The 13606-nt window shown below is 39.0% G+C and overlaps 1 protein-coding gene across 1 annotated transcript in view; it reads right to left on the bottom strand.

Annotated features, from left to right (window-relative positions):
• Nucleotides 1–13606, bottom strand: part of LOC137403552 (baculoviral IAP repeat-containing protein 7-B-like) — a 37082-nt gene that overhangs the window by 494 nt on the left and 22982 nt on the right. The window contains exon 7 of the mRNA XM_068089504.1: nt 4926–5034. Within this exon, the coding sequence (XP_067945605.1) occupies nt 4926–5034 (109 nt within the window). The remainder of the gene's footprint in view (nt 1–4925; nt 5035–13606) is intronic.

Here is a 13606-nt window from a genome sequence, read left to right as displayed (position 1 = left end):
TCTGTCTATATACATCAAATAACACTGTATAATGTCTGTCCATATTCACCATATAACACTGTATGTCTGTCTATATACATCAAATAACACTGTATAATGTCTGTCCACATTCACCATATAAACACAGTATGTCTGTCTATATACATCAAATAACACTGTATAATGTCTGTCCATATTCACCATATAACACTGTATAATGTCTGTCTATATTCACCATATAACACTGTATAATGTCTGTCCATATTCACCATATAACACTGTATAATGTCTGTCTATATTCACCATATAACACTGTATAATGTCTGTCTATATTCACCATATAACACTGTATAATGTCTGTCTATATTCACCATATAACACTGTATAATGTCTGTCTATATTCACCATATAACACTGTATAATGTCTGTCTATATTCACCATATAACACTGTATAATGTCTGTCTATATTCACCATATAACACTGTATAATGTCTGTCTATATTCACCATATAACACTGTATAATGTCTGTCTATATTCACCATATAACACTGTATAATGTCTGTCTATATTCACCATATAACACTGTATAATGTCTGTCTATATTCACCATATAACACTGTATAATGTCTGTCTATATTCACCATATAACACTGTATAATGTCTGTCCATATTCACCATATAACACTGTATAATGTCTGTCTATATTCACCATATAACACTGTATAATGTCTGTCTATATTCACCATATAACACTGTATAATGTCTGTCTATATTCACCATATAACACTGTATAATGTCTGTCTATATTCACCATATAACACTGTATAATGTCTGTCTATATTCACCATATAACACTGTATAATGTCTGTCTATATTCACCATATAACACTGTATAATGTCTGTCTATATTCACCATATAACACTGTATAATGTCTGTCTATATTCACCATATAACACTGTATGTCTGTCTATATACATCAAATAACACTGTATAATGTCTGTCCATATTCACCATATAAACACAGTATGTCTGTCTATATACATCAAATAACACTGTATAATGTCTGTCCATATTCACCATATAACACTGTATAATGTCTGTCTATATTCACCATATAACACTGTATAATGTCTGTCCATATTCACCATATAACACTGTATAATGTCTGTCTATATTCACCATATAACACTGTATAATGTCTGTTTATATTCACCATATAACACTGTATAATGTCTGTCTATATTCACCATATAACACTGTATAATGTCTGTCTATATTCACCATATAACACTGTATAATGTCTGTCTATACTCACCATATAACACTGTATAATGTCTGTCTATATTCACCATATAACACTGTATAATGTCTGTCTATATTCACCATATAACACTGTATAATGTCTGTCTATATTCACCATGTAACACTGTATAATGTCTGTCTATATTCACCATATAACACTGTATAATGTCTGTCTATACTCACCATATAACACTGTATAATGTCTGTCTATATTCACCATATAACACTGTATAATGTCTGTCCATATTCACCATATAACACTATATAATGTCTGTCTATATTCACCATATAATACTGTATAATGTCTGTCTATATTCACCATATAACACTGTATAATGTCTGTCTATATTCACCATATAACACTGTATAATGTCTGTCTATATTCACCATATAACACTGTATAATGTCTGTCCATATTCACCATATAACACTATATAATGTCTGTCTATATTCACCATATAATACTGTATAATGTCTGTCTATATTCACCATATAACACTGTATAATGTCTGTCTATATTCACCATATAACACTGTATAATGTCTGTCTATATTCACCATATAACACAGTAAAATGTCTGCCCATATTCACCATATAACACTGTATAATGTCTGTCTATATTCACCATATAACACTATATAATGTCTGTCTATATTCACCATAAAACACTGTATAATGTCTGTCCATATTCACCATATAACACTATATAATGTCTGTCTATATTCACCATATAATACTGTATAATGTCTGTCTATATTCACCATATAACACTGTATAATGTCTGTCTATATTCACCATATAACACTGTATAATGTCTGTCTATATTCACCATATAACACTGTATAATGTCTGTCCATATTCACCATATAACACTATATAATGTCTGTCTATATTCACCATATAATACTGTATAATGTCTGTCTATATTCACCATATAACACTGTATAATGTCTGTCTATATTCACCATATAACACTGTATAATGTCTGTCTATATTCACCATATAACACAGTAAAATGTCTGCCCATATTCACCATATAACACTGTATAATGTCTGTCTATATTCACCATATAACACTGTATAATGTCTGTCTATACTCACCATATAACACTGTATAATGTCTGTCTATATTCACCATATAACACTGTATAATGTCTGTCCATATTCACCATATAACACTATATAATGTCTGTCTATATTCACCATATAATACTGTATAATGTCTGTCTATATTCACCATATAACACTGTATAATGTCTGTCCATATTCACCATATAACACTGTATAATGTCTGTCTATATTCACCATATAACACTGTATAATGTCTGTCTATATTCACCATATAACACTGTATAATGTCTGTCTATATTCACCATGTAACACTGTATAATGTCTGTCTATATTCACCATATAACACTGTATAATGTCTGTCTATACTCACCATATAACACTGTATAATGTCTGTCTATATTCACCATATAACACTGTATAATGTCTGTCCATATTCACCATATAACACTATATAATGTCTGTCTATATTCACCATATAATACTGTATAATGTCTGTCTATATTCACCATATAACACTGTATAATGTCTGTCTATATTCACCATATAACACTGTATAATGTCTGTCTATATTCACCATATAACACTGTATAATGTCTGTCCATATTCACCATATAACACTATATAATGTCTGTCTATATTCACCATATAATACTGTATAATGTCTGTCTATATTCACCATATAACACTGTATAATGTCTGTCTATATTCACCATATAACACTGTATAATGTCTGTCTATATTCACCATATAACACAGTAAAATGTCTGCCCATATTCACCATATAACACTGTATAATGTCTGTCTATATTCACCATATAACACTGTATAATGTCTGTCTATACTCACCATATAACACTGTATAATGTCTGTCTATATTCACCATATAACACTGTATAATGTCTGTCCATATTCACCATATAACACTATATAATGTCTGTCTATATTCACCATATAATACTGTATAATGTCTGTCTATATTCACCATATAACACTGTATAATGTCTGTCTATATTCACCATATAACACTGTATAATGTCTGTCTATATTCACCATATAACACTGTATAATGTCTGTCCATATTCACCATATAACACTATATAATGTCTGTCTATATTCACCATATAATACTGTATAATGTCTGTCTATATTCACCATATAACACTGTATAATGTCTGTCTATATTCACCATATAACACTGTATAATGTCTGTCTATATTCACCATATAACACAGTAAAATGTCTGCCCATATTCACCATATAACACTGTATAATGTCTGTCTATATTCACCATATAACACTGTATAATGTCTGTCTATATTCACCATATAACACTGTATAATGTCTGTCTATATTCACCATATAACACTGTATAATGTCTGTCTATATTCACCATATAACACTGTATAATGTCTGTCCATATTCACCATATAACACTATATAATGTCTGTCTATATTCACCATATAATACTGTATAATGTCTGTCTATATTCACCATATAACACTGTATAATGTCTGTCTATATTCACCATATAACACTGTATAATGTCTTTCTATATTCACCATATAACACAGTAAAATGTCTGCCCATATTCACCATATAACACTGTAAAATGTCTGCCCATATTCACCATATAACACTGTATAATGTCTGTCCATATTCACCATATAACACTGTATAATGTCTGTCTATATTCACCATGTAACACTGTATAATGTCTGTCTATATTCACCATATAACACTGTATAATGTCTGTCTATATTCACCATATAACACTGTATAATGTCTGTCCATATTCACCATGTAACACTGTATAATGTCTGTCTATATTCACCATATAACACTGTATAACGTCTGTCTATATATATAAATCTCAATGTTTGTCCGTCTGTCCATCCATGTGTCCAGTTATAGCGATAAAGTTTTAGGAATAAAAAATCTACTGCTCACTGGATTTGAATTCAGAACCCCCAATTATGCAGACAAGTATTTATCCAATACACTACTCTGTCCAGCTGGCTATACTAGGGAATAAAGTGGGCACATACTTGTTACACATACCAATCTTTCATGGTTTCAAGCTCAACACTGCAGGTAGCGCTACCCATAAAGCCATACCAGAAGCAAAATGCGTGCCCAAACATGACGAAAAATGCTTAAACTCACATGATCAAGACTATTGTAATCAATATAGAACTTTAGTAGGCACAGCAGCTGGTACTGTATGAATTACACAGAAATATACACAACCCATGTAACGCCAGGCATTCACCTAGTGTTCCATATAACACTGTATGACATCTGTCCATATTCACCATATAACCGCCTCACCACACGCCTTTCACCATGTGCTCTTCACCACATGATAAAAAAAGAAACAAACTAAATAAAATGGCATTTAGATGTCGAGGCTGACTTTTGGTTTTTAGACAGCGATTGGACAGAGGGACTGAACTCTACTCAGAACACAGTTTTACCAACAAACCACAACAAACAAGCAAACATCTGCTTTTAAATAACTTTTTATACAAACACCATCTGACCAGCAAACTTGCAATGTAGTAACTCCTACCTTTCGTTGTTCATGGCAAAGTTGACACATTATAGCTTGCTCTACCATCCTAGCATCAGCGTCAGTTAATGCCCCCCGTTGGGCAACCAAACTGTAGAGAGGTCTTTGACTAAAGTATTTAAAAAGGTACTTCGTGATTATGAGCAACTATTGAGATCGCCTGACAAACATTGAATCAAGGTAACGTCGTTAAAATAGTTCAAAGTTCAAAAGGTGCACACATACATATATAAAAATATATACACATATATACATAATTTATATATATATATATATATGTATATATATTTGAAGTTGGTAGTTGAAGTCTACAGCCTGAGGAATGCACTAGCAGGAAACTGTCAGTAGCTGAAAAGATAAGTGAACTTTTTAATTTTCTAATTTATACTGCTCCATCCTATGTTGAGCACTATGATTTTAGTTCTAAGTATGATACATTTCAATATATATGTATGTGTATATATGTATACCTATGACATTATACACATATATAGCATTATGATGGATTTGAACTCGTGGAGATTGCAACTGCAAGTTTTAAATTCACACACTCTACTACTGAGCTATACAAGGCATATTGATCATAGGCCCTATCATATACGGTATAGCATATGCACACGCTGAATGACGTATCATTTGAAAATCTATGAACTCTATGAAACATGAGGCTTTTACGTGTTTTCTTGAACTTTTATTTTCGGTTTTTCATAAGGTTCATAATTGCTATATCCGCGGTCAAGGCCAATTCTTTTCACGCAGACAATTGTATTGTCTCCGTAGGAAGAGCCTCGAAATTCTCTCACCGTTCGGTCAGGCAAAGACAGTATGATATATAATTTTACATTTGTACCAGTATCGAGAGGTACCAGTATTGTCGTATTCAAAGTTTTGATAGATAGCTTCTGGTGGGCCAGTAACCTTTTTTATACACACAAACTTCTATGCAAGAATTGTTATTATCAATTCAACATATTCAGGATTTTTATTTTGTTTTCTCAGTTCGCATGAATTGTATTATTACTGAATCATCTTTTATTGTAATCACAGCAAAACTGACATAGTTTAGCTATTACTTGCTAATTATTTCACATTTATATCTAAACCCTTTTATAGTCGTTTTATTTTTTAAAATTTATTTGACCTGCCCAAAACATTTTCCTCATGATATGAAGTTTGAAAGTTACAGTTGTTTGACAAAGTTTGAAAACCTTTACAGTTGCTTTTATTTTCTCTTAATTTAGTTCAACTACACAAAACACCTTTCTCATGATATGTAGTTTGAAAGTTAGAATGGAAAATGTTGTTATATGTTAAATACAAATAAATTTTCTGTGCAAACTTTTTATGTGGCAACGGTGGGTAGTACAGCTAGTATACATAATTATATATATTTATATTACCGTAAAACCTCTAATTGAACGCCATGGCGCTCTATTTTTTAACCCTTCTTCTATAGTGGCAGTCAATTGGAGGCGGCGTTCAAATAGAGACTGGTGGTGTATTTTTCAAATGGGTTGTCAGAATTTTCGGAAGGCAAATTTGGCACTATGATGGGCGAAACGAATGTCGCCTATATTTTGCTCTCCTTTTTCGGTGGAGCGATATTAAACCTTTTCGATGCAATAAATCTGCAAACTTGTCAAAGATCTCTTAATAAATATGCATCGAGAAACCAAGAATTATCTCTATTAGTTGAAATCTATTGCTTGCAATAGATATTATAGCCTGCAATGATATTATAGTCTGCGTTCTTCTTTACAATTTGCTTGAGTTTTCAATTTTTATTTCATTATAAATTTGAAAATATTTTTATTTTATTTATGTATTTGAAATTGTTGAATAAAAGCTATTTGCGCTCTTTGATAGGTTTGCTCAGTTTGCAGCCAAAACGAGCTTTTTATGTGCATTAGAAGTGGAGTTATGCGTTTCGATTCATTGTAAGTTAAGATAGCTGCAAGGACGCTATTAATTAAATAACATGCTATAAATCTGCATATTGCTAAATTATACAATAATAATCTTTCAAATGATACAAATAATTATATTTACTAGAAATTCCACTGTCATACAGCCCACGACCAAAGTGATAATGGAAAAAAGAAAGGGTACTGTTGATTGTTGAAAAAGTAGTTCTCAGCAGGAATTGACAGAGTATAGTGGTGAAGTAAATTCTACTCGACAAGGATAGACAACTCCCAACTCAAGAGCGAGTTCACACAAACTTGATGAGTCAATAAACAGACTTGTGGGTGAGCCGATAAACAGACTCGAGAGTGAGCCGATAAGCAGACTCGAGAGTGAGCCGATAAACAGACTCGAGAGTGAGCCGATAAACAGACTCGAGAGTGAGCCGATAAACAGACTCGAGAGTGAGCCGATAAACAGACTCGTGGGTGAGCCGATAAACAGACTCGCGGGTGAGCCGATAAACAGACTCGCGGGTGAGCCGATAAACAGACTCGATGGGGAGCCGATAAACAGACTCGATGGTGAGCCGATAAACAGACTCGATGGTGAGCCGATAAACAGACTCGATGGTGAGCCGATAAACAGACTCGATGGTGAGCCGATAAACAGACTCGATGGTGAGCCGATAAACAGACTCGATGGTGAGCCGATAAACAGACTCGATGGTGAGCCGATAAACAGACTCGATGGTGAGCCGATAAACAGACTCGATGGTGAGCCGATAAACAGACTCGATGGTGAGCCGATAAACAGACTCGGTGGTGAGCCGATAAACAGACTCGAGAGTGAGCCGATAAACAGACTCGTGGGTGAGCTGATGAACAGACTCGATGGTGTCTTTTCTCAACTATTACACCCTAGCAAGCCAAGCGCAATAATTCTTGATGTTCGGTCAATAGCACTTATAGTGAATGCAGCTATGATACGCTGGCTAATATCACAATGCTAAAGTCAGAAACAGTGACAAGAATGTTATACCTATTTGCTTTTCAAACTCAAGCAGAGCTTGTTTGTAAAGAACGCAGTATCTTTATTGGTGTTATATCTCTCAGTACCAAGCAGTAACACACCAACAATGATCAAACCGGCAGGTTATATAGCAATCCCAAGAAAAATCCACAATTGATTGGCTGCACAGTAATCAGGTCAACCAATTCCACAATAACATATTTCGAATACAAAAACGATAACATTTGTCACTAACTAATCACGCAATTCGAGTATTAATAATTTTTTTAGTGATTGTATAGTAACATGCAAATCTTAGAACAATATGGTAATAAATGGTTAACATAAAAAAATTGCTAGTATCACACATACATACACTCTACATTGAACAAGTGTTAAGCGTGCGCCTTATAAATGACTATTCAAATTTGTCTGAATTGCGATGAACGTAATATAGATCCGTTGAGTTAGCAATTTGAAGCTGCCGGATTATAGGCTTAGAAAAGACGTCATCAACTCTTACGCATTCTGACGTCTACAAATACGGGTACACACTGATTGACAGCTCATTCGCTTTTACAAGCATGAAGTGGGGTCCAAGACCATTCGCCCATCGGTAGATCCTATCGGGGACGACAGTGACCTTCTCGGGCTACTGGACTCACCAGTCAAAATCGATTTTTGAGTGCCAGTAGTCTCACCAACCACCTCAGCCCTTTTCAGGGCTATCATTTCCGTTTTAAGGGTTTTGTTCTGCGACGACAATGGTGGAAACTCGGTGTCGTACTTGTCGTCCACTTTTTTTATTACACTGTCCTCTCCTAAGGCAGAATTCTGTCCCAGAATAGCTGATAGCTTATCATTGTCTGTTTGCATTTTGTTGAGCCAATAATTTTGTAGATGCATTGGCTTCTTGGTTACCCTAGAAGGTCGCTGCTTTACGTCAGGGTTGGTTGGCTTCACCGACGTTTCCGCGGCAGGGGGTTCGGGCTCAAAACTAGTTGCTACATCTTCTGCACTTCCCCCAAAGCTTGGTCTGTGGGCCCGAGCATTCTCTCCCGGAGGAGCGCTTGTACCAGCTTCCTGGTACAGTTTAATCCGGCCTTCGTGCTGTACAGACAATTTTCCGTTTCGCTCCATTTCGTACGTTTGATAGGGCAGAGATTTGGTAATGCGGTAAGGCCCAACATACTTGGGTTGAAGTTTTGTTCCTCTACCTTTTGTCTTAAAGTATGATTTGAGCCAGATTTGATCACCTTTGACAAATTTTGGCTCTTCTTCACTGTCATCCGTCTGAGGTTTGCATTTTTGATGCTGTCGTAGTTTTATGTATGCGGTCTGCATGTCTTTTTGTAGTTGTGCAGCATACTCGTCCTCTGTAAAATCCAACCCGGTGGGGTAGTTGACCAGGAGGTCATGCGGCAGTCGGACATCTCGCCCTAGCATCAATGAGTTGGGCGTCTCTCCAGTGCTTCGATGTGGCGTAGCCCGTATGATCCGTATGATTTGGGGCACTAGGTGATCCCATTCCTGGTGTTCTGACTCGGCCAGCATAGCCCTCAAGGAATTTCCCAGTGTCCGGTTCAATCTTTCCACTATCGAATTTCCCTGGGGATGATAGGGAGCGCAACGGGTTTTCTTGCAGTTCCATAATTCACAGCAGGCCCTAAATAGAGCTGACTCAAACTGTGCTCCTTGGTCCGTGTGTATTGTTTCAGGGATCCCAAAGTAGCTAAACACTCGCTCATCTAGAACCTTAGCTACTGTTGAGGCCTGCCCATCACGGATTGGAATGGCGTCGTACCATCTGGTGAAATGATCTGCGAGGACTAAAATCTGGGTGTTACCGTCGGTAGTTTCTGGCAGGGGCCCACATAAATCTACCGCAATAACCTGCCATGGTCTTCTGGCCCCCAGCTTGTTTTGGGGATCAGAGTGTCGGTGGCGTGCTGGTTTTGCTTTCTGACAAGCAACACATCCATTCACCCACTTCCTGACATAACTCGTCATGCCAGGCCAAAACCAATTTTGGCGGATTATGGCCAGGGTCTTATTAAAACCAAGATGGGCAGATTGGTGCGCGGTCTGTGTTACCTCTGCTTGTTTAACACGGGGACATATCACCCTTGAGACTCGTCTACTTTGATAAGGCAACTCTACGTGCAGCACACCAGATTCATCTAATTTTAGGTGCTCCCATTATTTAACTAGCTTTTCTGCCTGCCATCCCAGGTACCGGTCTGAAGGGGGTTTCTGTTCCCGGACCCCATGATACACATCCCCAATGTGCTCATCCAACTCCTGAGCCTTGGCCAAATCAATTTGCCGTCCTGCTAGATGAGTGGATACTGCATCAATGCATACTGGCTGCATTTGGGATGCTTCGGGGACAAGGTAGCGTTGGCATTGCTTGCAATCTTGGCAGATCTGCCGACTTAGTCCGTCTGCATTATTATGTTTCAGCCCCTTGCGGTGCTTCAAGGTAAATTCAAATTCCGAGAGTACCTCGAACCATCGGGCTAGCTGACCTGTCGGCGTTGAAGCTCGCAGTAACTATGGCAAGCTGGCATGGTCAGTGCGTATCTCAAATTTCCTTCCATATAGTTGCGGACGGAAATGTTTTAGGGCCTTCACAATAGCCAGTAGCTCCAGCCGCGTCACACAATAGTTCGCTTCTTCCGGTGAGTGCATCTTAGAATAGTATGCAATTACTCTCTCTTGACCATCTTGTTCTTGTGCCAGGACCGCTCCAGAAGCCACTTGGCTTGCGTCCGTATCTAGAATGAATGGTTTCGAGTAGTCCGGATAGGCCAGCACCGACGCAGTTGTCAGATGATTCTTGAGAGTCTGAAAGGCATGCTGACACTCGTTGTTCCAGCAAAATTCTGCTCGGGTAGAACACAACTGGCTGAGTGGTCGAGATAGCTCTGCATAATTTGCAATGAACCTGCAGTAATACCCACAAGTGCCCAGAAAGGCCCTGACATCAGACTTATGCTTGGGCAAGGGCCATTCGCTAACAGCTTCAATTTTGGTCGCATCGGTTTCCACCCCATCAGCGCTCACCACATGCCCCAGGTAATGTACCCTCTCCCCGAAAAGCGTGCATTTAGATGGCTTCAGCTTTAATCCGGCAGCCTGGAGTCTGTGAAAGACCTCTTCCAAGCGTTCTAGGTGAGTGTCAAAATCGGCAGAGAACACAATTATGTCATCTAGGTAGATCAACAGTGTGCGCCAATGCAAGCCCCGTAGAACTGTTTCCATTAATCGTTCGAATGTAGATGGTGCTGAGGTAAGGCCGAAAGGAAGAACTTGCCACTCCCAAAGACTGGATCTACTAGTAAAAGCGGCAGCTTCCTTGGCAGAACTTTCTAGCTCCACTTTCCAATAGCCACTGGCAAGATCTAGAGTACTGAACCACTTGCTACCACCCAAGGCATCCAAGCTATCATCAATTCTAGGGAGAGGGTATGCATCCTTGGTGGTGAGTTCGTTCAGCTTACGGTAGTCCACACAGAAGCGCCAGCTGCCGTCTTTCTTTTTCACCAACACAACTAAGGAGCTCATAGCGCCATGGCCCTCCTTGACTAGGCCATGTTCCTTGAGCTCTTGCACTTGCTTCTCTATTTCTGCCTCTTGAACAGGGCCATGCCGATAAGGCCTTTGTTTGATGGGTCGTGCATCTCTAACCAAATGAATGGTATGCTGGACAACAGCTGTCCTTCCAAGATCATACTTGCCTGTACTGAAGATTGACTGATTTTTCTGCAATAACCCCGTTGCCCTTTTTACTTGGTTATCGTCCAACCTATGACACCATTGTAGAAAAGCATTCTCAAGGTCTTCCGGAAGCGCTCCGTTGGTCAGCCCCATGTTTGGGTTATCTTCCACCGCCCCAACTATGGAACAGCTTGCGATGACCTGTCCCGAGTTCAGCTCAATTTCCGCATCTGAATAGTTCATTATGCGTATACAGACATCTTGATTTTTCGGTTGATGTATGGATGAGGCCACTACTAGCCCTGGCAGCCCGCCAGTGTGCTCTATACATGCTGCCCCATGCCTCCAAACGCGATTCAACCTAGCTTGAACGAGCTTCTCACTATGGGGTGGAATGGATGTAGTGTATTTGGCCTGGACCTTGACCTGCAAGGGCTCTCCGTTGGCAGCACAGCAATCGATCTTCTGTCCTTGGCAGACCAGCTGATTGTTCTTGAAATCAATCTGGCAGTTAAAGTTCTTGAAGAAGTCAAAACCCAGCAGGATCTGGTTATCTATTTCGGCAATAATAAAGTTCGTTACAAATACTTCATTGCCCATCTTCAATGTGACTTTCGTTGTCCCTTCCAATGGAATTCGTTGGCCATCTGCAAGCACACCCTGGCCTTCAAAAGGTAGGGGGTGGGTGAAGGAAGACGGGGGTAGCTGTTGTAGGACTCTTTTAGGAATTATGGATCGGGAACAACCACTATCGAGAAGCGTAAATTTTGTCTTTCCTAGCTGAGCCCGAACATAATATGATGTGGCCTCGGAAGGTTGACAGAAACTAACTAGTGTGTCACCCCTTAGGTTTGGTTCAGCTTGTCCGGGGCCTATGACTGCTGAACTGATTCGTTTCCCGCCTTCTTTTGTCTGCAGTCACGAGAAATATGTCCTAAACCCTAGCAATTGTAGCAGCGTATGTCCTTGGTGGTTCGAGGCCTCCGGTTAGCCGCCAGTCCATTTAACAGCTCACGCTGGGAGGTTGCCAACTGTCTTTGTGATTCCACCAATTTCTGGGTTAGTTCCATTTGCATGGAAGCAAATTTATCCAGCATTTCCTTTTGAGAGTTGCGAAACTCTTCAGCCTGCAGCTCTATTTGCTTCTTCAGGTCTTGGACGTCCTCTGTCTCGAACCGGTGGATCCCTACATCGGCAGTTGTCATTGAGCGATATTTATGGATGATATCGACTGCCTCTGCGAGAGAACTTGGTGGTGACAACCGTAATGTCCATGCCAATTGTGGCATTGTTGACACTGCACACAGAACTTCCTGTTTCGCTTAATGATCCTGTTGATCAGTCGTTAAATTTGGGTACGCCTTTTTCACCAATGTCATTATTTTTCCTCCAAATTTATGAACGCTTTCTTTAGGTTTTAACTTCAACCCCCGCAAAAGAGTATTTGCCATATCTGTAGTGAGTCCATACTGCGATTGTAGCTTATCGTACACTTCCTCACATGAGTCGCCAGTAGTTCCCATTGTAGCAGGGCCCTTTAGGGATAGCCGCAGACGTAGCTTCTTCTCAGCATCACTCCATCTATTATGTTTAGCAATGGCTTCATAGCTAGTGATGAATGTGTCTACATCTTCTGTTCCATCAAATGTGGGTGCGGGGATTGGATGATGTGGTGGGACAGCTGCCTTCATGTGTGGTCGCCCTATTTCTTCCTCATCACCACTGTAATGGTCACGACACCCCCGTTCCATTTCTAGCCTCTCTTTCTCTAACCTTTCCTTTTCTAACCTTTGTCGTCGAGTGCGTGTAGGCATTCTGGGTTCGTCTAGATTGCTCTAGCAGAAAGATCCCGCTGCTGCCACCAGTGAAGTAAATTCTACTCGAAAAGGATAGACAACTCCCAACTCAAGAGCGAGTTCACACAAACTTGATGAGTCAATAAACAGACTTGTGGGTGAGCCGATAAACAGACTCGAGAGTTAGCCGATAAGCAGACTCGAGAGTGAGCCGATAAACAGACTCGAGAGTGAGCCGATAAACAGACT

The sequence above is a fragment of the Watersipora subatra genome, chromosome 9 (genome assembly GCF_963576615.1).
Source record: "Watersipora subatra chromosome 9, tzWatSuba1.1, whole genome shotgun sequence".
Lineage (NCBI taxonomy): Eukaryota > Metazoa > Bryozoa > Gymnolaemata > Cheilostomatida > Watersiporidae > Watersipora > Watersipora subatra.
The sequence above is the reverse complement of the archived record's forward strand: the minus strand, read 5'-3'. Positions and strand labels throughout refer to the sequence as shown.